Here is a 25,478-nt window from a genome sequence, read left to right as displayed (position 1 = left end):
AGAGATCAGGATCAAGCCGGGTCAGCAACGAAGCAGGAACACAGGATACAGGTACAGAGGCTCATGGGAAAACATACACCAAGGCCCAGAGCACAGGCCTGGTCATGCCTTATATACACCTTTCTACAATCAGCCCCAGGTTTGGCTGATTGTGAGCTTCTGGCTGGTTAAGAGCACCCGCTGGTCAGCTCTGGTACTGCAGCCCACACGGCAGGCGAGTCCCACCACCAGTGCTGAGTCCATTCCTGACACTCTCGCTCTCTTCTTCTTCCTCTCCCCCCCTCTCTCTCTCTCTCTTCTTTTTCCTCCTCTTCCCTCCCCCCCCCTCTCTCTCTCTCTCGCTCTCTTCTTTTTCCTCCTCTTCCCCCCTCTCTCTCTCGCTCTCTTCTTCCTCTCCCCCCTCTCTCCCTTCCCCCCTCTATTCTCTCTCTCCCTCATTGGTGTCAGTGGGAGGAATAGTGCCCCATCGTTGTCAGTGGGTGGAGCCTAAATAGGAAGGGGGTGGGGTTTACAGATGAAGGGGTGGGACAAATTTAGATGCAGGGGGGTGCCCGATTTTAGTCTTGCCTAGGGCAGCACAAAACCAAAATACACCACTGCTCGCACCCATAACACTTTTTTTTTTGCTACCTATATAAGATGCACAAATCTTCCTAGTTAGAGTGCACCTATGCAAGTATGTCCCAAATAACAAACCAAGAGCACCCTATTGCACCACAAGACAATGTTATGTAACAACAAAGAGGTAGTGTTCAATATGCAGCTAGCTATTATCTTTATACAATCTTCTTAACTGTAATCATTTGGGCCTTCAATTTGTGTTGACTGGCCCTTTAACCGAAAAACGACATATATTTGCCAATGCAAGATATTCATTAGTGCTGCAAAGGAAAACCGCTATGGTGCACAATATGGCGCCAGAGCGGCTGTCATACAGGAAATAAATCATCACGTTTGCAGAAGGACGTTTGCGCACACGTGGTAGTGGGGGGTGTTAGGAGAGTGGATAGTGACAAAATTGGCTGATTTCTGTGAGAATACCTGAGCACATCTTGATATGGCAAGATCACTATGCCCTACAAAGGAACTGCTGCTCATCTGCAAAGTGTGGTCATTGCAACAATGTTCTAAGCATGTGGGGGGGGGGGGGGTGATGTGATAGTTTGATTCTTTTTTTTGGTTTAACCACTTCAAGTCTGGATACTTTTACCCCCTTCCTGTCCAGGCCAATTTTCAGCTTTCAGTGCTATCACACTACGAATGACAATTGCGCGGACATGCAACACTGTACCAATATAAATTATTTAGCATTTTTTTGAAACAGATAAAGCTTTATTTTGGTGGTATTTATTCACCACTGGGATTTTTACTTTTTTTTGCTATGTAAATGAAAGTCCAAAACGTTTGAAAAAAAGTTTTTTTCTTGAATCTAGCAAATAAATATTCCATCATAAATCTTGGCCAAAATTTATTCCGTTATCTTTTTAGTAAAAAAAATAACCCAGATTAGTTTATAACCAAAAATAATTTGTAAACTTTTTTTACATTTTTTTTTTTTTTTTACATACTGTCACCCTAGCAGTACAGTGCCACCATGGTGACACTGCACAACTTGTGGGGGTGATGAAGACTTTTTTTTTTTTTTTTTTTTTTACACTGATTGCTTTTACACACTTAAAGGCTGTAAAAGCAATCATTTCTCCTTCTCTCTGGCTGCATTCTTGCAGCCATTGAGAACTACTGTGTGAGCTGTGATTGTCACATGGTACAAGGCTGTTGTGAATAGTCCGGAGGACACAGCGGGCACCGGATCGTGGTGCTGCATGCTCCCAGGGAGTGCGCACAAGCAGGGGGCGGGGAGGCTGTTTATAAACGGCCACCTGACCCTGCACTGCCATTGTCCGGCCGTTTATATACAACAGCTGGACGGGAGGTGGTTAACAGGTAATGTGCAGCTTTTGGGTTGCTAGCAGCATGTCACTTAGCGCACATGTGCATACACACACTACTTCCAGTTTATCTGCACATTAGCTCACAGGTATTGATGGGTCACAGATATTAACCATCCCAGCAGCTAGGCCTTCATGTTTAAACTTTGCATATATGTACATATATACAGAGTACAGTGTGTTAATGTACAGTGCGTTAATGTACAATGTGTTAGAGTGTACAGTGCACTAGAGTACAATGTGTGTGTATAGTGCATTAGTGTTAGTGTAAAATGTGTTTAGGCCATAAGAAATGCACTCACATTTAGTAGGTGCATAACCACATCAGGTATGATGAACATCCAGTAATGTACTTCTTTAGGCACAGGATGGCAGTATCATCCCCAGCAGCATACACAGTGTGGTGATGTTTTGGAGCCTGGACTGGTCTATGTTGCTGGAATGATACTGCCATTTTGTGCATTACTGGATGTTCATCATACCCGGTGCGGTTATGCACCTACTAAATGAGTGCATTTCTTATGGTTTATTGTGCAATAAAAGTTTTTAAAAGATATACATCACTATGTTGAGCTTTTGTTTGAGTTACGGCTGACCCTTAGGCAGTTATGTGGAGGAGGCATCCTGCGAGATATTATTCAGCAAGTTGATTTTCACAGTACATACGTTTGGGACCAAAAGTGCAGTTAGACCAAAACATTGTAAATTGTAAGGTCACACTGCTGGAGGTAAGCAGATTTATGGTGGAGGATAGTTTGCACTGGAATCCTGTGACAGTTGCACACAGTAGTCGTTATCTCAAGGAGGGCCCAGAGAAGAACACTGAATTGACTGGACTTTGGTTTATATAATTATTTTTTGGGGGTCACTATCTCTGTTCTTTTGAGTTCACTGTCCTGTGTTCTTGTGTTTTTTTGGCCAAAAATCACAGGGGGGGACGACCTATGCGAGAACATCCTTTGGGAGATGACTTCCCATTGGCGACCCTTGTAGCAAACACCCTGCTGTGTCAACTGATTTGCTTGTTGCCTTGCAACAGTATTAGATGGCAACTTTGAGGGATCTCCCTCACGTGGACACAGATGTTAAGCACATACCCTCCTGAGGATTTCTCCCCCTTCCTGACCAGGCCATTTATTGCGTTAAAGCTCTGCATTACTTTAACTGACAATTGCGCAGTCATGCAATGCTGCACCCAAATGAAATTTACATCCCCTTTATCCAACAAATTGAGCTTTCTTTTGGAGTTATTTGCTCACCTGTAGCTTTTTTAACTTCTTGCTCCAGATAAAAAACCTCTGTCACCTTTGGGGAAAAAGCTGTATTTTTTGCTATTAAACATGTCAATTTCTGTAGTGCAAAATGTATTCTGCTCAATGTCTTTGCTCCCAAAAATCCCAATACGTGTAAATTAATTGGTTGACATGAAAGTTATAGCCAGTGTCATTCAAAGTCCAAAATTTAAATGAATAAAACAATGTCCAAACTCCAAATTGGTATTTCTTTAAAGATGTTTGAGCTGGCTCCCGAAAGTTGGAAAATACCAAAAAAAAAAAACAACAAAACTCACAATAGTGCATTATCTTAATGACAATATTCCATATCACTCTAAGTTTAGTGCAAAAAAAATTGTGCAAAACCAAAATAAACCAACACTGTGCAAAATCAGTGATGTGCTCCACTCTGTGCTAAACACAACTCCAGTGATGTGTCACCTCTACTGAAATCAGCAAGTATACCCTTACCAGAAATCATAGGAAAAAACGCCTTGTGTATCAATAGAAGGTATCATCTTCTCTGCGTCCGACGTCACTTCCTTTGACGCGTTTCGTCACATCCGGGACTCGGTCATAAAGGATAGTCAAAGGAAGTGACGTCGGACGCAGAGCAGGAACCGGAAGTGGTACGGCGGCCATCTTAGATCTTGGAAACCGCAGAGTAATCCACCTGGAAGCTGTCTGGTAATCCCTGGAACAGAGAACATATCTACCACGCTCGTTTTTATGGCTTTTGATGTAAGCAGATTGATTAAAAGGTATTGTTCAAGTTACCATACGGTGTCACACTATTGCTTTTTACCTATATATGGTTTGGAGGAATCTGTATGAGGTCTGGGCAAGGCTCATGTGGGACCATGAGGGGAAGGTAATCCAAGTGGAAAGCTTCAGGAGTAGAGGAGAGGAGAAGAAGCGTTTCTGATACCTTCTATTGATACACAAGGCGTTTTTTTTCCTATGATTTCTGGTAAGGGTATACTTGCTGATTTTAGTAGAGGTGACACATCACTGGAGTTGTGTTTAGCACAGAGTGGAGCACATCACTGATTTTGCACAGTGTTGGTTTGTTTTGGTTTTGCACAATTTTTTTTTGCACTAAACTTAGAGTGATATAGAATATTGTCATTAAGATGCACTATTGTGAGTTTTTTTTGGGTTTTTTTTAGGTATTTTCCAACTTTCGGGAGCCAGCTCAAACATCTTTAACCACTTGCCTACCAGGCACTTATACCCCCTTATTTACCAGGCCAATTTTCATCTTTCAGCGCTGCCGCACTTTGACAATTGCGCGGTCATGCAACATTGTACCCATATGAAATTTTGATCATTTTTTTTTCTCACAAATAGAGCTTTCTTTTGGTGGTATTTAATCGCCACTGGGCGCTTTACTTTTTGCGCTATAAATAAAAAAAGTGCAAAAAATTTGAAAAAAAAAAAGTTTCTTTGTTTCTATTATAAAATTTTTCAAACAGGTAATTTTTCTCCTTCACTGATGTGCGTTGATGAGGCAGCACTGATAGGCAGCACTAAAGGGCACTGATAGGCAGTACTAATGAGGTGGCACGGATAGGCGGCATTGATAGGCAGCACTAATGAGGTGGCACGGATAGGCGGCACTAATATGCAGCACTGATAGGCGGCACTGATAGGTGACACTGATGCTGGGCACTGACTGGTGGCACTGACTGGCACAACCGCTGGGCACTGACTGGCACAACCGCTGGGCGGCACTGGTGGGCACAGATTATCAGGGCACTGATCATCAGTGCCCTGATGATCGGTGCCGATCCTCGCTCTGACAACTGCCGGTTCTCGGCAGTACTTTCCTCACGATCTGACAGCGTGAGGAAAGTGCAGCCGAGAACCGGCACTTGCATTTCCCTGTGATCAGCGTGTCATTGGACACCGCTGATCACGTGGTAAAAGGCCGCTGTGATTGGCCTTTTACCACATCACGTGATCAGCTGTGTCCGTAGGACACAGCGATCACGGAGATCGCCGGGTGCGCACCCCTGGGGCGCGCAGGAGAGCGCGTTCTGGGAGGACGTCATATGACATCCACTCAGAACTGGCCGGCCGCAGTGCAGCCGTCATTCGGCTATCTGCGGTCGGCAACTAGTTAAAGAAATACCAAGTTGGAGTTTGGACATTGTTTTATTCATTTAAATTTTGGACTTTGAATGACACTGGATATTAATTTTATTATATTTGTGGAAATGACTTTATTTATTCTTTTCTTATTTTTATAATTTAACACATTTTGCGTGTATATTTGTATTTTTTGGAGATTTATTTTTTAAAGATTTGATTGCCACTAAGTATAGGGTGGGGAGTTTAGAGGGTGGGGACCCATTCATATTGTTGAATTATTTATCACTTTCAAGGGTGAAAGTTTCTTTGTGAATATTGGGATAGTTTGATAGATTTATTTGGCACCGTATTTAATGCGTATATATGAAAGTTCTAGCGTCTACAAATGGCATAATATATACTGTTTTTATTGTTTTTTATTTTTACTAGTAATGGCAGTGAACATTGACTTACAGTGGGTCTGCGGCGGGCATTCTGCCACTGGGGGGAACTAACTTGGTGTCCCCGACATCCCTAGTGATACCAATACAGTTATCAGTGCTAAAAAAAAAAGCACTATCACTGTGCTAATGGCACTGGGCAGGAAGGGTGATCAAAGGGTTAACTGTGTGCTGTTTTATTCTGTGCTGTGTCTGTGTGCTTCACTGTAAGCACACTGCTTTGGATGGCTGAGCTGGGCACATCCATCCAAAGCAATGTGCACGAGCTGACAGGAGAACTGTTTTGTTTACATGCAGTTCTCCTCCCCATCGGAGATGCTCATGAATCAGCAGGTGCTGGCGAGTAATCACCGGTCGGGACCTGGGGATTGACAGCTGAGGCCACAAAAGGCAGCTCGGCCAAGGTGGGCTCACCCCTTTGCATAACCGTGCCTGTAGCAAGATATCTGCTATAGGGCGGGCACAAAGCGGTGCTTGCCATTTTAGCCAGTGTGTAGTCAACATGACGACAAGTTGTCCTGGCCACTCAAACATTACATGAATAAATGTGATGGCTTTGGGCAAGAGAGTGGAGAGGGAGTAGAACAGCTGGACAGTTTTGGCTAATGTCTGTGCCACCTGTAAGTTTATTGAGAAAAAAGAACCTCTGCTATGTATCTAACTGTTTTTTTATTTTTCTTTCAGCCGATTAACAACTGGAATACAAGGCAGATGGAGACCCTGGGAGGCCTGTTGTGATTAGCTGTCTGGCGTCACAGGTGGGTTTTGAAAAGTGATCTTAACAATTGTTCCAAAATAAAAAAATAAACATGTAAGACTTACCTGCTTTGCATAGTAGTTTGCCACAGAGCAGCTCAGATCCTTTATTTTTTTGCTCCTCTGCCAGCATTTCTTTGCCCCTATCTCCTGTCCAGTACTCCCAGAAAAAGCACCTTGTTCTGGTGTGAGTCCAAGAAGACTGGCTCATGAGCTACGGAGCCCAGAGAGTGAAGCCCATCATGGAATCAGGATGGGGCTCAACTTGAAGTAAGCATTAGTGTGCCTGGGGGAGGGAGGACCTTGTGCCTTTCCAAACACAGTAATTGCTCCAAGAATGTTTACTTCAACTCCTGAAATGGTAAAAAAAAAAGATACTCCAGCTAGCCTGCACTGAGAAGTGATTGCCATGATGACATGTCAATGATTCTTTGCTCTCATTTTACGGGAGTGGTACTGCTTGCAGTTCAAGCTGGGAGAAAGCCACCTTCATGTCCTCCACTAGCCTTCATTGGTTGCCAGTGGATATTTTGTGGCACCAGGCAGGAACTGGCACCAAAGACCTGCATAAACACCCTGCCATGCCAGAGGTGGTTTGGAGGCAGCACAGCAACTTGACCATCCCTTTCCTCTATGCTGCTTTTGAGGGTGCATAATTGCTTCTCATTCTTGAACAAACTTGCAACGGATATCGTAGTCCCCATATTTTCTAGATATGTTTGAGCCATGTGCTAACAAACAGCAGAGCCTGTTTTTGTTTTGCCAAACAATTGGCAGCTGGCAGGCATATGTTTACATCAGGCCATGTATTTGCCTTTTTGTTTTGTCAAATAAAGACTATTTTTTGGTTACTTAAGACAGTGTCATATCCTCTTGATTCTATTTCCTAGACTTAAGATGGCCATATAATATGCAATCTGATGAAAAGTCAGTGCAATTTCCTCAACATGTAGCTAAAGTCTGTAATAGGAGGACCTACCAGAACAATGCATTCTTTTAGAGTAGGCCAGGCCCATATAGTACATAATGGAGGTTTGCTATGAAGGAACGTTCACGTTTGGATACCTGAGCACATGTGGTTTTGGTCTAAAGATTTCTGACCATTGCAACGTATTGACTAATGCAGCTCAACATAGATCAGGCATAAATAAAAGTGTACCTTGACCATAGAATAGCCACTGGGAGGTCCTATCTGGGCACACAGATCTGGCCTACGCATAATTGAGTACATTTTGGAAAATGAGAATTCAGGATTATTTATAATACTAAGGGGTTAGTTCATGCTTGCTTCAGGGGAGACATTACATTAGTAATGTTTCTGTTGAAAAAATGTGTCCGATTCCTAGTTACATTGAGGTACATAGCAGAGGTTCAAGGTATTCCATAGAAGTTATTGTTTTTCCTAACTACACAGGTGGCACAGACACAAACATACACCCAGGGCCATTGTTGGGTATCACGGGGCCCCGTACAGCCTACCTGACAGGCCCCCCACCACCAGATAAAATATCAAAATTATATTTATGGTAAAAATTACACTAATGTGAGTTAACCGCTTGCCGCCCTGCCACTGTGTATATACGTGTGCAGGGCGGCAGTGGAGCGCAAAACCACGTTTAAAAACGGGTTCCGCGCTCCCGACACTTTCGCCGGTAGGGGGCGCGCGCGCTCCCGCCGACCCGTGGGTGATCCGATTCGATCCAGGAGGGATCAATCATTAGATTTCAGCCAGTGATTTCTGGCTGAAATCGGATGATCGGTCCCTGTCCTATCCTGTCCTGTGTTGATATTTACACAGGGCAGGATATGATGTCATTCTTCTCTGCCTGGACACATTCCGTTCCAGACAGAGAAGAAGAGACATTTAAACGTGAGTAAAACAGCACACTGACAGTTAGAACACAGTCTAGGACACATTTAACCCCCTGATTGCCCCCCCCCCAGTTAACCCTTCACTGCCCTGTCACCAGTGTCACTGATCAGTGAAGCGATTTTTATTGATCACTGTATCAGTGTCGCTGGCGACTTCCAATAGTGCTAGCGCCCCTCCCAGATAGCGCCAGTTTGCCCCCCAGTACACCAATAAAGCCATTTAACCCCTTAATTCCCCCCCACCCCCACAGTTAACCCCTTAACTGCCCTGTCACCAGTGTCACTGATCAGTGAAGCGATTTTTACTGATCACTGTATCAGTGTCGCTGGCGACTTCCGATAGTGTTAGCGCCCCTCCCATATAGCGCCAGATTGCCCACTAATACACCAGTAGTCCCGTCTAACCCCTTGATTGCCCCCCCCCCCCCCCCTGAGTTGACCCCTTCACTGCCCTCTCACCAGTGTCACTGATCAGTGAACCAATTTTTACTGATCACTGTATCAGTGTCGCAGGCGACTTCCGTTAGTGTTAGCGCCCCTCCCAGATAGCGCCAGATTGCCCGCTAATACACCAGTAGTCCCGTCTAACCCCTTGATCGCGCCCCCCCCCCTGAGTTGACCCCTTCACTGCCCTGTCACCAGTGTCACTGATCAGTGAACCAATTTTTACTGATCACTGTATCAGTGTCGCTGGCGACTTCCAATAGTGTTAGCGCCCCTCCCAGATAGCGCCAGTTTACCCGCCAGTACATCAGTAATCCCATTTAACCCCTTGATCGCCCCCCCCCCCCAGTTAACCCCTTCACTGCCCTGTCACCAGTGTCATTGATTACAGTGAACAGATTTTTACTGATCACTGTATTGGTACTGGTGACTTCCGATAGTTTTAGCGCCCCTCCCAGATAGCACCAGTTTGCCCGCTAGTACACAAATAATCACATTTGACCCCTTGATTGCCAGGAACACGCTTACTTGCACGCTAAACCTTCATTGCTAGTATAGTGTCTGATTGGATCAATATCTTTGATCAGATCAGCGCTATACCAGCATTCACATTACTTTAGTATCCCCAAAAACGCAGTGTTAGCGGGATCAGCCCCAACACCTGCCAGCACCTGCGTTTAGCCCCTACGCCCCCCCCTTCTCCCCCGGCAAGTGCAGTGTCAGTAGATAACTGTCAATTGATACATATTACACACAAAACCGCAGTGTTCACAGAATCAGGCCTGATATCTGTTAGCACTTGTCGGTAAATTTTTTGTAGCGGTTCAAGCAGTCCCTGACAGCCAGGCGCTCTTTTTCCCGTGAGTCGCACTAGGTACCTGTAAATTTAGTGGCCAAAATGTCTAAGCAAAGGTACACTAGTGAAGAGGCCTATAGGATTCTGAGCATGTCAAGTGAGAGCGAAGGGGAAAACTCACTGGCAGAACCAGGCTCAGAATACGAACCTATAGACAGCAGCGGCACCCTGACAGCTAGCTCAGACGACGAGGAAGTGGTCCCTGCTAAGGTCAGGCGTACCCGATCCCATTCACAGGCTGCTGAGGTGGTACAAATGCATGATGACTCTCATATGCAGCAGAGTGCCAGTACTAGTGCCGCAGTATCTTTTGGTGAACTGGCGAGCACCAGCGGCCTAGTACGTCCTGGTCGTAGGCATACCAGCACTGCAGTATCACTTGGTGACGTGGCGAGTCCCATAAGTGCAGTACAAGCTGGTGCGGTGGCGAGCACAAGTAGTGTCCCGCGGCCACCAAGAATTCGCAGACAGGCCCGTAGAGCCCCTAGTGTCCTTCCGGATGTGCTTGCAAATCCCGATTGGCAGCCCACAAATTCTGCAGCACCCGTACTTCCCCCATTCACTGCCCAACCCGGAATTCAGGTGGAAACAGCAAATTTAAATACTCCCCTTAATTTTTTTGAGCTGTTTTTCACAGAAGATCTTTATGCATTGATTGTGGATCAAAGCAATTTATATGCACGCCAATTTATCGCCGCCAACCCAAATTCAAACCTTGCCAGACCATTCGCATGGAAACCCATTACGGTTTCCGAATTTAAAGTTTTTTTGGGCCTAACCCTCAACATGGGCATTAATGATAAAAATCAATTGCGGTTGTATTGGTCCACCGACCCTCTTGTTCACATGTCCGTGTTCTCTGCTGCCATGGCCAGGCATAGATATGAGACGATAAGGCGTTTTATGCACTTCTACGACAACTCACTCAGTCGTCCTCGGTGACCCTGAATTTGACCGGCTCCACAAAATTCGGCCCCTCGTAAATCACTTTAACCAAAAATTTGCAGATGTGTATACTCCCCAGAAAAACATCTGCATCGATGAGTCCCTCATTCAATATTCTGGCCGCCTTGTAATCAAACCATATCTCCCCAGCAAGCGTGCCAGATATGGGATCAAGATGTATAAGACCTGTGAGAGGGCAACAGGCTATACATGTAAGTTTCGGATTTACGAGGGAAAAGATAGTTACTTGGAGCCCCCCGGATGCCCAGACTACATGGGGAGCAGTGGCAAGATAGTTTGGGACTTGACGTCATCCTATTTCCATATGGGGTACCACTTATACGTGGACAATTTTTATTCAAGCGTGCCACTATTTAGACATTTGTTCAATTTGGGAATTTGCACATGTGGCACTGTGCGATCTAATCGCCGAGGCTTCCCCCAACGGCTTGTAAATACCCGTCTTAAAAAGGGGGAAAAAGCCTGCTTGAGAAATGAAGAATTGCTCGCAGTGAAGTGGAAGGACAAACGGGATGTTTACCTCCTGTCTTCCATTCACGCAGATACGACCGTCCAAATTACCACGGCAGCTGGTGTTGTTGAGAAGCCCCTCTGTGTCCACGATTATAACCTTAACATGGGAGGGGTGGACTTCAATGACCAGATGATGCAGCCGTATTTAGTTTCCCGAAAATCCAAACGCTGGTACATAAAAGTGTCAGTTTATTTATTTCAATTGGCTCTATATAATGCTTTTGTTCTCTATAAAGCAACTGGACATAGTGGATCATACCTAAATTTCCAGTTAGAGAACATCAGGGCCCTTTTGTATCCAGAAGGTGCTGCGCCCCAAATCCCTCTCCCAGATGCAGTTAGCCGTCTGCATGAGAGACATTTTCTCGATACCATTCCTGGTACCCCAACCCAAAGAAGACCCCAAAAAAGATGTAGTGTCTGCAGCAAACGTGGAATTAGGCGTGACAGCCGCTATTGTCCCTCCTGTCCTGGCCAACCTGGCCTCTGCATCAAGCCCTGCTTCCGCCTCTACCATACACTAGTGAACTATTAGTATAGGGTACAGCACGGCACAGATCAGGGCACATTTACACAGGGTCTCAAAAGATGTTAGGTAGTCAGGAAACTGGCTATCGCATTTGGAGAGACCCTACCAGCTGTTTAAATGTTTGAAGTTTGGAAAAAAAAAGTTAAAAAAATAAAAAAAATAAATAAAAGTACAAATACCCCCCAAAAAAATAAAAAAATATAAAAACCAAAAATAGTTATAGTTTTTTTTGTTGTTGTCATTTTTGTGATTGTTCGACTTTCACTGGTTTATTGTTTTATTGTTAACCATTTCTGTTTGCAGGAATGCTTTCAGCTGCAGCGTTGACCTGTTTATTCTGACAGCAACAGGAACTTGCTCTCAGAATAGACATAAGTCAGCGTGGGCAGCGCTGTTGGATGAGATTTTTCATCCGCAGTTATAAAAAACAGAATATATGCCAAAGCATGGGGGCCTGGGGTGGCCAGTGGGTGGATGGCCCCTATGCTTCGGCATATATATTTTATATTTGTTGGCACATTTCATATGTGCCCACCATTAGAAGTGGGTGGATTGAGGGAGGTTTCTAATGGTGGGCATACCACCACACACTTTTCCTTATAAAGTTGTTTTATTGAGTTTATGTTTTATTGTTAACCATTGTTGATTTCTTTGCAGGAACGTCAAACTGCAGCACTGACCTGTTTATTATGACAGCAACAGGGTCTTGCTTTCAGAATAGACATAAGTAGGTGTGTGCAGTGCTGTCGGATGAGATTTTTCATCCGCAGTTAAAAAAAAAAGAATGTATGCCAAAGCATGGGGGCCTGGGGTGGCCAGTGGGTGGATGGCCCCCATGCTTCGGCATATATATTTTATATTTGTTGGCACATTTCATATGTGCCCACCATTAGAAGTGGGTGGATTGAGGGAGGTTTCTAATGGTGGGCATACCACACACTTTTTCTGGCAGAGATTTCTTCTCTTTTTTTTTCATTCAGCCCACAGGCTGCATAAAGAAAAAAAGAACATAGCATATACACCCAACAAGGACCAGTGACGTATTGGTACATCACTGGACTTTGAATGGTTATACCAGGGTGATGCCTGCAGCTGCAGGCATCATCCTGGTTTTATTTTTTTCAGCCGGCAATGGGCTTTCATGTAAAAGCATTCCTAGTGGTTAATTAGCTGCAGAATTGCCTTTACAAGCAGCGGGAGAAAATGGCCCCCCCTCCCTGAGATGGCATTAAAAGTGATTAAAAAATAAATAAATTAAAGGGACAGTGTAAAAATAATTAAATAAATCAGAAAAAAAGAAAAAAAAAAAAAGAAAAAAAAAAAGGACCCTCGCCCATCCGCGCACGCGCACACTTGCGGTCGTGAGCGTTGACCCTTTCCCAGTATGGAAACAGCGATTGCACCATGCATGTGAGGTATCGCCACGACCGTCAGAACAAGGGCAGTAATTATAGCTCTAGACCTCCTCTGTAAATCTAAAATGGTAGCTTGTAAAGGCTTTTAAAGCGTTGCCTATAGATATTAAAAATGTATGCAGTTTGTCGCCATTGCACAGGGCATGCGTAATTTTAAAGCATGTCATGTTTGGTATCTATTTACTCAGCATAGCATCATCTTTTATATCATACCAAATAATTGGCCAATATATTGTAATTTTGTGCATTAAAATTAAAAAAGTGTATATTTTTCAAAAAAATTGCGTTTGAAAAATCACTGTGTAAGTAATATGTGAGATAAAAAATTGCACCACCCACCATTTTATTTACTAGGGTGTCTGCTCTAAGAAAATATATAATGTTTGGGGGTTCACTTTAATTTCCTAGCAAAAATACAGATTTTTTTAATGTGAACAAAAAGTGTCAGAAAAGGCTTGGTCTTCAGGTGGTTAGAAGAGTGAGTGATGTGTGGCATAAACCTCTAATGCTGGGCATAAAATGCCCCCACCCCTCAAAATGACCCCTTTTTGGAAAGTAGACACCCCAAACTATTTGCTGAGAGGCATGTTGAATCAATAGAAGAATTTATTTTTTTACCACAAGTTTTTGGAAAATGAAGAAAGAAAATAAAAATATATTTTTTCTTTTCTTTTTTATATTTCAAAACCTTGTGAGAAAAAATTAGATCTGCAAAATACTTACCATGCCTCTTTTTAAATTCCTTGGAGTGTCTACTTTCCAAAAAGGGGTCATTTGGGGGGGTTTGGTGCTATCCTGGCATGTCAGGGCCTCCAAAACTGTGATAGGTAGTGGGGAAGTAAAATGAAGAAGTTACTCACTTTCAGGCTTTCAAAGTGCTCATTGGATTTCAGGCTCCTGTATGTGGCTAGGCTCCCAAAAAGTGTCACATGTGTGGTATCCTCATACTCGGTAGAAGTAGCAGAATGTATTTTGGGGTATAATTCCACATATACCCATGGCTTGTGCAAGAAATAAATCATTTAAATGACAATTTTGTGTAAAAAAAAAAAAAACAAAAAAAAAGTTTGTCATTTTCCAGAAACTTGTGGAAAAAAAATAAATCTTCCATGGACACAATATGTCTCTCAGCAGATAGCTTAGGGTGTCTGCTTTCCAAAAAGGGGTCATTTGGGGGTGTTTGTTCTATCCTGGTATTTTAGCACCTCAAGAGATGTGATGGGCGGTCAGAAAGTAAAAGCTGTGTAAATTTCAAATTATCTATACCATAGTTTGTAGACGCTATAACGTTCACACAAAGCAATCCATATACACTTATTGGGATTTTTTTTACCAAAAACATGTAGCAGAATACATTTTGGCTGAAATTTATGACTAACTTTGAGTTTACGATATATTTTTTATAGCTGAAAGTAGAAAAAATTGTTTTTTTTCAAAATTTTCGTGTTTTTTTTTGTTTATAGCGCAGAAAATAAAAAGCGCACAGGTGATCAAATACCACCAAAAGAAAGCTCCATTTGTGTGAAGAAAAGGACATAAATTTTGTTTGGGTACAGCATCGCATGACCGCGCAATTATCATTTGAATTAGTGCAGCGCCAAACAGCAAAAAAAGGCCTGGTCATTAAGGGGGGTAAATCCTCTGGGGCTCAAGTGGTTAATAAATCAAACTATTTGTAATTGAGGTCTTGGGGCTCATTTATGTGGGTGCTGTAGAATGTGAATCAGTGGTTTGTTTTTGTGTCTGTCACTGCTTGGAGCAGTCTGCAGGCAACCAATGTTACACTATGGAAATGCTGCAGGTACTAATTTGACAGGTATATAGGTGCAGGTGTACAGCCCAGAACTCAGACAGTGAGCATTCAGGGCCACTTCCCCACACCTGTCCCATGAAAACCTGTGTTCATACAGCTGATGTGTCCCCATAGTGTAACAGGTGGCTCCAGCCACATGAACAACCCACTCATTCCTGCTGTACAGGCCAGAGGACCTGTGTGAATGTGTGGCATTTTTTACTTTTTTTTGTTCTGCAGCCCATTAATTTCAATGGGCTGCCTAATGTGTGGGTACGTGCAAAAATACTGCAGGCATACTCTTCTTCAATTACCGTATTTTTTGCTCCATAAGATGCACCTGACTATAAAATGCACCTAGGTTTTAGAGGAGAAAAACAAGAAAAAAAATATTCTGAACCAATCGACTGCAGACAGTACAGGAGATGACCAGAGACTGCAGACAGTACAGGAGATGACCAGAGACTGCAGACAGTACAGGAGATGACCAGAGACTGCAGACAGTACAGGAGATGACCAGAGACTGCAGACAGTACAGGAGATGACCAGAGACTGCAGACAGTACAGGAGATGACCAGAGACTGCAGACAGTACAGGAGATGACCCAGAGACTGCAGACAGTACAGGAGATGACCCAGAGACTGCAGACACAGTACAGGGGATGACCCAGAGACTGCGGACCTTTAGCGCGGGAGGGGGAGGGGGCACCTGAATTTGACAGGTACCTGCACCCACTTCCGTGGAGTTGTCCTCCCTTTACTGTGGGCACCCCTCTGTGACAGCTGGGTGCCCACTGTGCATGCGCAAGAAGCTCTGCACTTTGTGAATGGCCCGGCGTCTTCTGGGACCTGTCATGTGTCCCACAAGACGCCTGACCATTCACAAAGAGCAGTGCTTCTCGCGCATGTGCAGTGGGCACCCGGCTGTCACAGATGCCGGCGCGGGAAGACTGTGCAGCGCTGGACCAAGGAACAGGTAAGGTTCTGCATCCGAGAACAGCTGAGCGGCCGGCCTGGTATTCTGACATGGTGGATGCGGAAATACCGGACCGGCCGCTTTATATTCGCTCCATAAGACACACTGACATTTTCCCCCCTTTTTTGGGGGGAAAAAAGTGCATCTTATGGAGCAAAAAATACGGTATCTAGGGATATGTGCATTCCAGTGCGTTTTACCGCGTTCCAGTACAGTTCTGTGCAGAAACAATGCAGCCTGTTCTACTTTTTTTTTTCTGCACCCAGAATGCACTGGAAATGCAAGCACTGATGTGGACTTTGACATTGGCAACCATATAACCTTCTGTGCATTTTGGATGCAGAAAAAAAAAGCCAATGAAATGCATGTAGTGTGAACTGACCCTAAAGGTTATTATAGGTAAGGGAATGGGACTGACCAGGAATTGTGAATTCAATCAGACTAGTGATGAGATACAATTAGGAACCTTATAATAATGCTAGATTTGAGCTGTAGCTGTTAGGAAATGAGACACATTAACAAGATCAGTAAATAAATAGTTAAATAAAAAGAGTTGGACAGTGATACATAGATTTGCAGATGGAACAGGTGATGAAAGTGGGGAGGGGGTCAAGTTGTATAAGGAGAGAGGTTTGTAGCAGTGAACAGAAAGGGATCAACAGGCTGGGGGAGAGGAAAGAAGCAAAGTTGCAATCAAATATAAACAGACGGAAAATCGAACATTTCAGACTTGTCGAAGAACAGGATGCAGGTAACATCCACAACACTGAGCCGCTGTGTGATAGAACGACAGGAGGCTAAGAATGGAATTTAGCCGATGTCGATGGGCTTATCTGCATACACCAGTCTGCTCCTCTACTCCCTCTCCACTTTCTAGTCAGTAGCCAAAACCTTAACTGATTGATCAATATTCCTGGCACTGACAGAACACTGGAAATGGACCTCCATATTTTGGGCCTTCACAATAGTCTGTAATGACAAGGAGCTTACAATCTAAAGCCAGAAATGCAGACATATACTAGGCCTAATTAACCTAACAGCATGTCTTTGAAGTGTTGGTAGAAACACACCCAAACAGAGAAAGCATGCAAACTCCAGACAGGTGCAGCCATGACTGGGATTAGAACCCATGACCCAAGTGCTGCAAGCCCTGAGTGCTAACCACTAAGCCACTGTAACAGACAGAGTTTGAGCTGGAATGTAGAATAGTAACATGATTTAAAAGAATGATATATAATTAGATTGGGAAATTAGAACTAGAAATTCAAATTATTTGAGATATAAGTTTGAAAATGTTTGATGTTCGAAAATCGGATGTATGACTTTATAACATTCATTAGGAAGTGCATTAGTTGGCTAATCATTTTTTGAAGAAAAAAAAAAAGAAAATTAATAGAGGCAACAATAATAGCAGCAACCCCCCCTCCCCCCCCCAAAAAATAAAAAGCCATTCAAACAAGCATGCCTACAAGTATTCTCATCTGGCACACAAATGCAAAGGGGACAAAGCCTGTGCTTGTGCGCCACCTAGTGACCATATCCAGCATTGCTCCTATAAATGTGTCTGCTGTTTCCGTATTTACGAAGAGATAGGTGTTTTTAAATCTGTTAGATATTTTTCTGACCACTGAAAGGTCTTAATTGATTGAATTGAGTCTGGCTGAATGTTCAGCGTCTGCTGTCAGACACTATTCATAGTAAATCAGGGCCTAGGTGTCTTTGACAGACTTCACAAGAGACCGTACAGAGTTACATCTTTTCTCATTGACGGCCAACATATGTCAATGGAGATTATAGCCTTGGATACACCAGGCTTTCCTGCGGTTCAGTAACAATGATCCCGAAGGAGAACGTTGGGTCTCAAGCAAGGAGGTGCAGACAACCTCCCAGATGGGACTTCCTTCAAGAGTCTGCTTCTATGCCCTGGCAATGGAAGAAGAGAGGACAACAAACTACTTCCAGGACCTGTGTGAGTAGAAGCATATTTCCTAGTCTCCATATCATAATCAAAAAAATGCAGGAAGCTATGAGACCGTTTCAGCCCTAATAATTTTGGAAACCGGTCTGTAAGTGATCTTAGTTTTGGATAGAGTAGAGAGTTATAAGAACACCAGTTGTTATTGCTGCATGTGCCCCCATTCACCCTCTCTAATTCTTTTCATCATTATCATCAAAAGTGAAAGCAAGAAAAAAATCCAAATTTTGGGTTGACACCAGAATAATATGGAAAATATACAATTCAGGACAATAGTTCTGGTAATCCTGGTGATTCCCCTAGATTCCCTCACTTTGGAGGGATTTCCTCACTCCCTGTTTTGGCCTTGGAAAAAGTGATGGGATATCTCCCCTATGGGACACAGATGGCAAAAAAACTTGACAGGGGTTATAACCCTCCCTTACTCTATCCAAAATAAAAAAAAAAAAGTTTTGCCTTTTAATTGTACTTTAAAGTCAAAGCTAATGGTAAGCAGGGACCAACATGCCTGCGTGACATATAAACGTTTTTGTCATTCTAATATATTTGAGGTTCTTATAGTCAGTATACACAATAAAGGAGTGCTGGGCACCTTCAAATCAATGGCGTGTGAAAGTGACGACATGTTTCACGTTGAAAGCAGAAGTGATGTAACGTTCTTTTGCTTCTGCTGTGTGATGAGACACCTAGATGACAAGTGGGAAGCCTCACTTTCATCATTCACTGTGTCTGCTGCTATTAATACGGAGTGATTGCAGAGCTCAGTCTAACTTTTCACGGGATTCAGCCTTCACGGGACTGGGATTGAGCTCTGCAGTCACTCTTACAGCAGTTGTTTTCTTCTGGGTTACAATCTTGCGCAATGTCTTTTTGTCTTTCGGTCAGTTGACCATGTTGGTCACGTTTATGCTTATCAGATGACTTTTTCCCATCAACTGTATATGCTGTCATAACTATTGATACTGTACCTCGCAACACTGCAAATAACACGGCACCTTCAGTCACACAGGCATCAGCTAAGTGGGCACCAACAATTTGCCCTGTTTGAAGCTCAGTAAGCGCTGACATGATTCTGTATTACTAGCAACACACACAGTAAATGACAAAAGTGAGCCTTCCCACCTGTTGGCTAGGTGTCGCATCACACAGCGAAAGCAAAAGAATGTTACATTACTTCTGCAGTCAACGTGAAACATGTTATCACTTTTATATCTGCATTATGTAATGTTTCCATTTTTTTGTCTAACCCTGTATATACTGATGCTTTCAAATCTTGGTGGTAGAGCCCAACTGAGGATCACATGGACTTGGTCAGGATCCATGGAGATTCCAGTGTCTGAAATGATGCATCAAATGAAGGAGACTTGAGTTTGGTGGAAAATGCATGTAGAGAGTTTAGCACAGACAGAATTCCCCTGAAGCTTGGATAGGGCAATGTGAATGCGTCTGAGGATGAGATGAGGATATTGTCCAAGTAAATTACTATGAACCTGCCAAAATATTGCTGGAAAGCATCCTTGACAAATTTATGTCCATTCTATTATGTCCAGTTTGAAGAAGACTCAAACACTTTGGATACAGCTAAACAGTTCTGTGATCAATGGCAAATGATACTTATTGGGAATAAATATCTTGTTGAAGCCTCTGTAATCTATCCAGGGACATAAAGTACCATCTTCTATCTAGGCCAAGAATAATCCTGTGCCTGCAGGGGAAGAATATGGGCAAACTAAACCATTGCTAAGATTCACTTCAATGTAATCCCTTATAACTTGATTTTTAGGCTTGGTTGGGGCTAGATTCAGCCTTAGGGTGGAGAAATATCAGGTTTGAGAATGAAGGCAAGTCCTGTGATTAGGAACAATAGTGGCTTCCTCACAGGGTCATCTTTATAGTCAGAATAATAGGCTGAATGAGAAAAAGGACTTCAAGAGGTGAAGAGGGAATGTTGCTGCAGACAAGTCTGAAGCAGAGCTCAGACCATGATTAGAGAAGGAGTGCCCAGGCAATTTGAGGTTTGTGATGTAGCCATGGGTAGCCCAGAATTGGAAATAAGATAAGGTAAAAGGAAACCTTTTCTTAATGCAAGACCCCAACTCTTTGTGAGAGATCTGGGGTTCAAAGAGTAATTAGCTGAACAAAGGATGCAAACCACCCCTGAGAACTTGCAGCATGCAACTACACTTTGCAAAGTGAACAGTCTATTTGGCTTTAGTAAATCGACCCCTTTGCACACTTGTTTTGATGCACCTGGAATGTATTTAGAGTACTTAAACTGGAAGGTCAGTTTGGGTTTTAATATATCTGCTAGCCACATTAAATCACCACCCTAATATGCCAAAGCATATCTATTGCCAATTCTCACTTGCTAAAAAAAATTAAAACCATTACCATGGGACACCAGCATCGCTCTAGTCATTGTAAGGAAGACATATTATGAATGAAGGAGAAGTGGTAGCATGGTATTATTGTTAAAGTGCATCTGTTGCCTTTAGGAGAGTACCGTATATACTCGAGTATAAGCCGACCCGAATATAAGCCGAGGTACCTAATTTTACCACAAAAAACTGGGAAAAACTATTGACTCGAGTATAAGCCGAGAGTGGGAAGAATAGTGCCCCATCATTGGTGTCAGTGGGAGGAATAGTGCCCCATCATTGGTGTCAGTGGGAGGAATAGTGCCCCATCATTGGTGTCAGTGGGAGGAATAGTGCCCCATCATTGGTGTCAGTGGGAGGAATAGTGCCCCATCATTGGTGTCAGTGGGAGGAATAATGCCCCATCATTGGTATCAGTGACACCAATGATGGGGCATTATTCCTCCCACTGACACTTGCTGACCCCTGTTCCAGTATGGTGCTGCTGCAGCCAGCATATGTGGTTGCAGCAGCACCTAAGCACGGCACACTTACCTGCATCTCCTTCACTCGATTTTCGCGGGGCCGCTCAGCTCCGCCTCCTCGCCGGTGATTGGCCGCCTGTGTGCCTTTCCTGAGCTACAGTTCTGGCGGCCAATCACCGGTGAGAAGGCGGAGCCGCGCGAACATCCAGTGGACGAACCGAATGAAGGAGCAGCCGCGCTTCCTGGACCGGATCGTCGTGGGACCGGAGCCAGGTAAGAGACAGCAGCCCCCTGCAGACATTGACTCGAGTATAAGCCGAGGGGGCCATTTTTCAGCACAAAAAATGTGCTGAAAAACTCGGCTTATACTCGAGTATATACGGTATATTGCCTTTTGGAATATTCACAGGATTTTCCATACATATTTCCAATAACATTTTATCATTTTTTTCCCTATCATTTGGATTCATTTTTTTTTCACATCAATTGGAGACTTTTTTTAATAACATTTTTTGTTTTCCACAGTATTTTCTCTATTTATTTTGACTTATATTTATTGGACATTTTATATATTTTTGGGGGATTTTTATTTCACAGTATTTATAATTAAATGATAATTCACTGGTTACAACGTTTTGATATTTTATGCACATGTCTAATGATCAAGAAGAATTTAATCACCAGGTTTATTAATCTTATTATTTATATATAATAATCAGGTTAATACAATATTAGAGTGCGGCACCCTAATACTATAATCTTTGTCCCTTAACTGCACATATATATGAGGATGTGAAAGGGAGCCTACGATCTATTAATATTTTAATATAGAATACAAACTCCAGTGGCTCACAAGTGACTCTATATCCATATATTCTAGAAGCCTATAATTCAGCTTTAATGTTTTAATAATTCTGTGTTCCCAAACCTGGTATAGAGTTTAGGTTTAATTTCTGGAATATAAAAAATATGATAAAAATGACTAAATTAACTACCCTAGAAAAATAAAAATAATAGTAGCCACAATCCTACTTACACATGGCCAGTTTCATGAGCTACTACAAAGGCTGAGGAGAACCCATCTTCATGATTAAGTGTACAGCTTCGTACTGGATGACACATTCCTGTCACTGGAGCATAGCCTAAAGAAAAAAATAAATATACATTCAATTTCAATTAAGAAAATTTAGACCATGTCAATTTTTTTTCCTCTAAAGAATCAGTATTATTTTTAACAATATAATATCCACAAAATGAAAACAAAGTTACTATCCAGCTCACGATATAGGAAGTAGTAGTTAGCTATATTCAACAGGATATGTTCTTGTTATGTTAACCACTTAAGTCACTGAAGTGAATGCAGTGTCATTCAAACCTTTAGCCATGCTAAACTTGTGAAAAAGTCATTGTCATGTTAACTTGTGCCCTCATCAACCCTGCTTAATCTAATTTTAATATTATGCTACCAATTTATGTGAACCTTTTTCTCTCTGTATGCATCGCAATGTTATCATCTAACGGTGAACAAAGCTTTTCTAAAGAAACACATAGGTTAACTTTGACCTTTTTCTATTCTGCTGAAGTATATACAAGTCACACTAACAAGAATAATTATATCAGACATGTTGATTATATTTTGTGGTAAATATATGGAGGTGAGCAAAATATATGGAGGTGAGCAACATGTTGTAAAATTTGCATTACAAACTACAGGAAAAAAGCTTTATTTTCTCATTTTTGTTACAATTTATTTCCTATAAAAACCAAGGAAAATATAAATTATCTGAACTGGCTACCAAATTAAATATTTACACAGTTGTTCTGAGATCATGAGTGGTCCATAAGAGGTACCAGGGACCTCTGCTTTCAATCTCTGTATTGTGAAAAGAATGAAGAAGAAAAATAGAAAAAAGAAAAGGGTAAAAAAAAAAAAGTGTAAACAAGGAGGGTATACTCAAAAGGTGCCTAAGGAACTGTGATATAGCGGCTCCACGGACCCCAGGTTCTGTCATATTTCCCAGTATTGTTATGAAACATGCAGGTGAGTCTACCATTGACCATAATCCAGTTTAGTTTAACCTTGACATAATCAAGCGAAACCACCGATTGTTTCCACCATTGTTTCTATAGTGATTCTTTCCACCAAAAGAATAAAGGAGATCAGCTTCACTGCTTTTTTAGGGACCGCTTCAGGGAATTTCTGAAAAAGCACCACTTCCAGAGATCTGCGGATATTCACATCCATCACCGAATAAATGAAATTAAACATCTGTATCCATAATCTAGTGACCACAGGACATTCCCAATTGTTTACAACACTGAAAACAGTGGGGTGACTTAGACGGATGCATTTTCATGACTCGTGTGGGAACCAAATACCAACGTAAAGCCGTTTTTCTAATTCGCTTCTATCAACGTCATTAATAGATATTTTGGATAAAGCATAGGCTTTATCCTGCCATTCAGATAAATCAAATGTTACACTGAATTATCATTCCCATTGGGTCATAAAAGGTAGTTTAGATATCGGTTCAGTAATCGGTAAGAGACGCGTACACCGCAGACACCCTGGCCTTTGGAGCATTGCGTGATTGGCAAGATAATTCAAAGGGAGTCAACGTGAAAAAGTAAGTTAGTAATTTAAGTTTTGATCTAATGAATTGGAGAAATTTGAAGGTATAATCAAATTACCTAAGTAGCATCTGTAAATTATCCGAAAAATATGTTAAGGAATATAATTGGTCCCCATTCAAATAATAACTAATTTGCAGTAATCCCTTATTAATCTACCAGTTGAATTGAATGGGTGTTAACCCTGGGGGAAACTCAAGATTGCAAAAGATAGGAGCCAGTGGTGTGTGTGGTGAAGATAGGGGAACCCGATGACATACTCTATCCCAGACAGCTAATGAATGTGACAGTGTAGGGCATAAAATAGGAAGGTGTAGCCTATTAGGAAGCCCTGGTAATGACATAATGGCCATAGGACAGCAAGAGAGAGGTTCAATACAAACCCAGAGATGGGTAGACCCCTTGGCCGTAATATGTGCAAGTTGAGCAATTTTGGCCACTTGGTAATAAGCCTGTAGGTTGGGAAGGCCAATCCCACCTTGAAGGTTCGAGGCATACGGTGTCAATTTATTCATGTGGGCTCTTCTATTTCCCCAAATAAAGCGAAGAATGTCAGCTTGCAGACACTGTAGATCACCTTTTGGGACTGCTATTGGAAGGGTCCTAAAATAATAAAGAATCCTGGGTAGGCAGGTCATTTCAATAGAATTAACCCTGCCAAACCATGACAAAAAGTAATCAGCCCAACAGCGGAGGTCCTCCTTAAGTCAACTAAATAGAGGGGGATAATTGGCCTTATAGAGAGTATGAACAGAAGACATTAAATTAACCCCTAAATACAGAAGAGAATGTTGAGCCCATTGAAAATTATAGGTATCCACAAGGAATGTGTCACTGTCGGGGATAAAGAAACATTAAGTGCAGTCGTTTTTTGGGAGTTCAGTGAGAGCCCAGAAAGCTGAGAGAATTGTTGTAGTAAAGACATTAGATTATAAATTATATATTATAGATTAGATTATATACAGAACATCATCAGCAAAAAGGGCATATTTGAGCTCCTGTTGGCCACATTAAATACCATAAATGTAAGGATGTGAACGGATTGCACTGCTAGAGGTTCAATTGCTAGAGAAAACAGTAGGGGGGAAAGGGGGAAACCCTGTCTAGTGCCTCTTCGAATAGGGAAATAAGAAGACGTATAGCCCCTACTACTGACTTGAGCAGAGGAAGAACTATATAAGACTTTTACCAGAAAAAGAAACTGGGCCAAACCCCATGGTTTCTAAAGTGGTAAATAAGTAGTCCCAATTTAGGCTATCGAAGGCCTCTAAATCGAAGGCCTGTAAATCAAGAGAAAGAAGTAAAAGATCCCTAGACAGAGGGGCATCCCAATTAGATTTAGCTGCTGAGATGAGAGCTATAGAGCGGCTGATCTGGTCTAAGGTTTGGTGCCCAGCGATGAAACCAGATTTATCATTATGGATTTACTGACCCAAAAAAGTGTTAAGACGCAAGGCTAAAAGTTTAGTGAGAATTTTAAGATAACAGCTCATCAACGATATAGGACGATAATTCAAGACATCAGTCGATAACAGTAATATACGCTCTATTTTCACCTAAAGGGAGTACCCCTCCGACTCGTAGGGCATTAAAATAGAGAGTCATGTGGGACCAGAAGATCTGAAAATGTTTTCCAATAATTGTTTGGAAGTCTATCGGGGCCCGGCGAATTATTGGAAGATAGAGTCTGAATGACCTTCTGTACTTTTGTACATGAAAAGGGTTGCTCCATATGGTCCCTATGGGATTCTTCAATCAAGGCAAAGTGCCCAGAAAGTCTTGAATGGAATAGGAAGAAGTACCCTGGGGGGGGGAGGGGGTACTATATAAATTAGTATAAAAGAAATGAAAATTCCTCAAGGACCTTTAGGGGGTCCTGAGAAAGATGACTGCCCAACAGCATGATTTTGGGAAGGGCAGAATGGGAATGTCTAGGGTTTAGTTTATGCACCAATAGGGAACCAGGTATGTCCCACAGCTAAAGAATTTATGGTTAGTCCAGCGTAATTGTTTCTCAGCTTGAGTGATAAGACAAAGATTGAGCTCCAGACGAGCTTGTTCTAATTCTTGTAACAAATCAGGATTTGGGGAATTTTTGTGTCTGAGCCAGTGTCTCATATGCCTCAGTTTTAGTGGAGATTGTTTCATTTTGGGC

At 42.5% G+C, this 25,478-nt stretch overlaps 1 protein-coding gene across 1 annotated transcript in view; it reads right to left on the bottom strand.

The window, feature by feature from the left end:
- Positions 1–21,605: 21,605 nt before the first annotated feature.
- The window catches only part of LOC149451827 (A disintegrin and metalloproteinase with thrombospondin motifs 3-like), an 815,283-nt gene continuing 811,410 nt past the window's right edge, over positions 21,606–25,478 (bottom strand). Inside the window, exon 7 of the mRNA XM_089690125.1 lies at positions 21,606–21,834. Coding sequence (XP_089546251.1) covers positions 21,725–21,834 — 110 coding nt within the window. The 3' untranslated portion in view covers positions 21,606–21,724. The remainder of the gene's footprint in view (positions 21,835–25,478) is intronic.

This window comes from Staurois parvus, unplaced genomic scaffold, assembly GCF_062004578.1.
Source record: "Staurois parvus isolate SC_StPar_1 unplaced genomic scaffold, SC_StPar_1.0 ptg000518l, whole genome shotgun sequence".
Classification (NCBI taxonomy): domain Eukaryota; kingdom Metazoa; phylum Chordata; class Amphibia; order Anura; family Ranidae; genus Staurois; species Staurois parvus.
This window is presented reverse-complemented; position numbering and strand designations above follow the sequence as displayed.